Below are 563 nucleotides of genomic sequence, written 5' to 3'. Positions count from 1 at the left end.
CCCAATTGTCCTGCTATGTTAACCAGGGCTTAGCTGTGGTGGTCAACTTAAATGTGGTCGATTCCAAAAGTTGGTTAGATATAGTTATGTGTCCAATTAATCTTTTCTGAAAGTTCCAATGAAACCTGTCCACTGTTTCGTGACGTATTTCTAATACAGAGAAATGAACACATGTAGGGAAAAATCAGTCCCGCCTTCACTTTTGGGTGAAATCAAAGCTCAACCATCATTGGATTCTCTGCTACCTATTTGAGTCATGAGGGAGCGTAGGCTGTGAACGAACAGATCCGACTCTGCGTTGTTCATTTGAGCTCTCTCTTTCAGGTCCGCACCTATGAAAACAAAAAACACATACATATATAAATACCACTTTAAGAAGCACTTTTCTCTGGTAGATTTGAGATTCATGTAAATCAATTCACCTGCACAGAAAACTCCAGGTACCAAACTCCTGAAGATAACCACACGAACTGCTGAGTCACTGTACAGACTGGACACCAGCTCCTTCAACTGAACACACACACAAAATCATTCTGTCACTATCTATAGTGTGTGTGTGTGTG

The 563-nt window shown here is 41.0% G+C and overlaps 1 protein-coding gene across 1 annotated transcript; it reads right to left on the bottom strand.

Moving 5' to 3' along the window:
- Positions 1-245: 245 nt before the first annotated feature.
- LOC106512255 (enoyl-CoA hydratase domain-containing protein 2, mitochondrial) lies at positions 246-519 on the bottom strand (the record flags this gene model as incomplete). The annotated part of the gene is given in 2 exon segments (XM_014000919.1): positions 246-332; positions 423-519. Coding segments are annotated over 2 exon segments (184 nt in total), but the record flags the coding sequence as incomplete, so codon positions are not given.
- Between the last annotated feature and the right edge of the window lie 44 nt (positions 520-563).

Source organism: Austrofundulus limnaeus, unplaced genomic scaffold, assembly GCF_001266775.1.
Source record: "Austrofundulus limnaeus strain Quisiro unplaced genomic scaffold, Austrofundulus_limnaeus-1.0 Scaffold5183, whole genome shotgun sequence".
NCBI classification, from domain to species: domain Eukaryota; kingdom Metazoa; phylum Chordata; class Actinopteri; order Cyprinodontiformes; family Rivulidae; genus Austrofundulus; species Austrofundulus limnaeus.
Note: the sequence above shows the minus strand (reverse complement) of the source record. Positions and strands in the feature narration are given on the sequence as shown.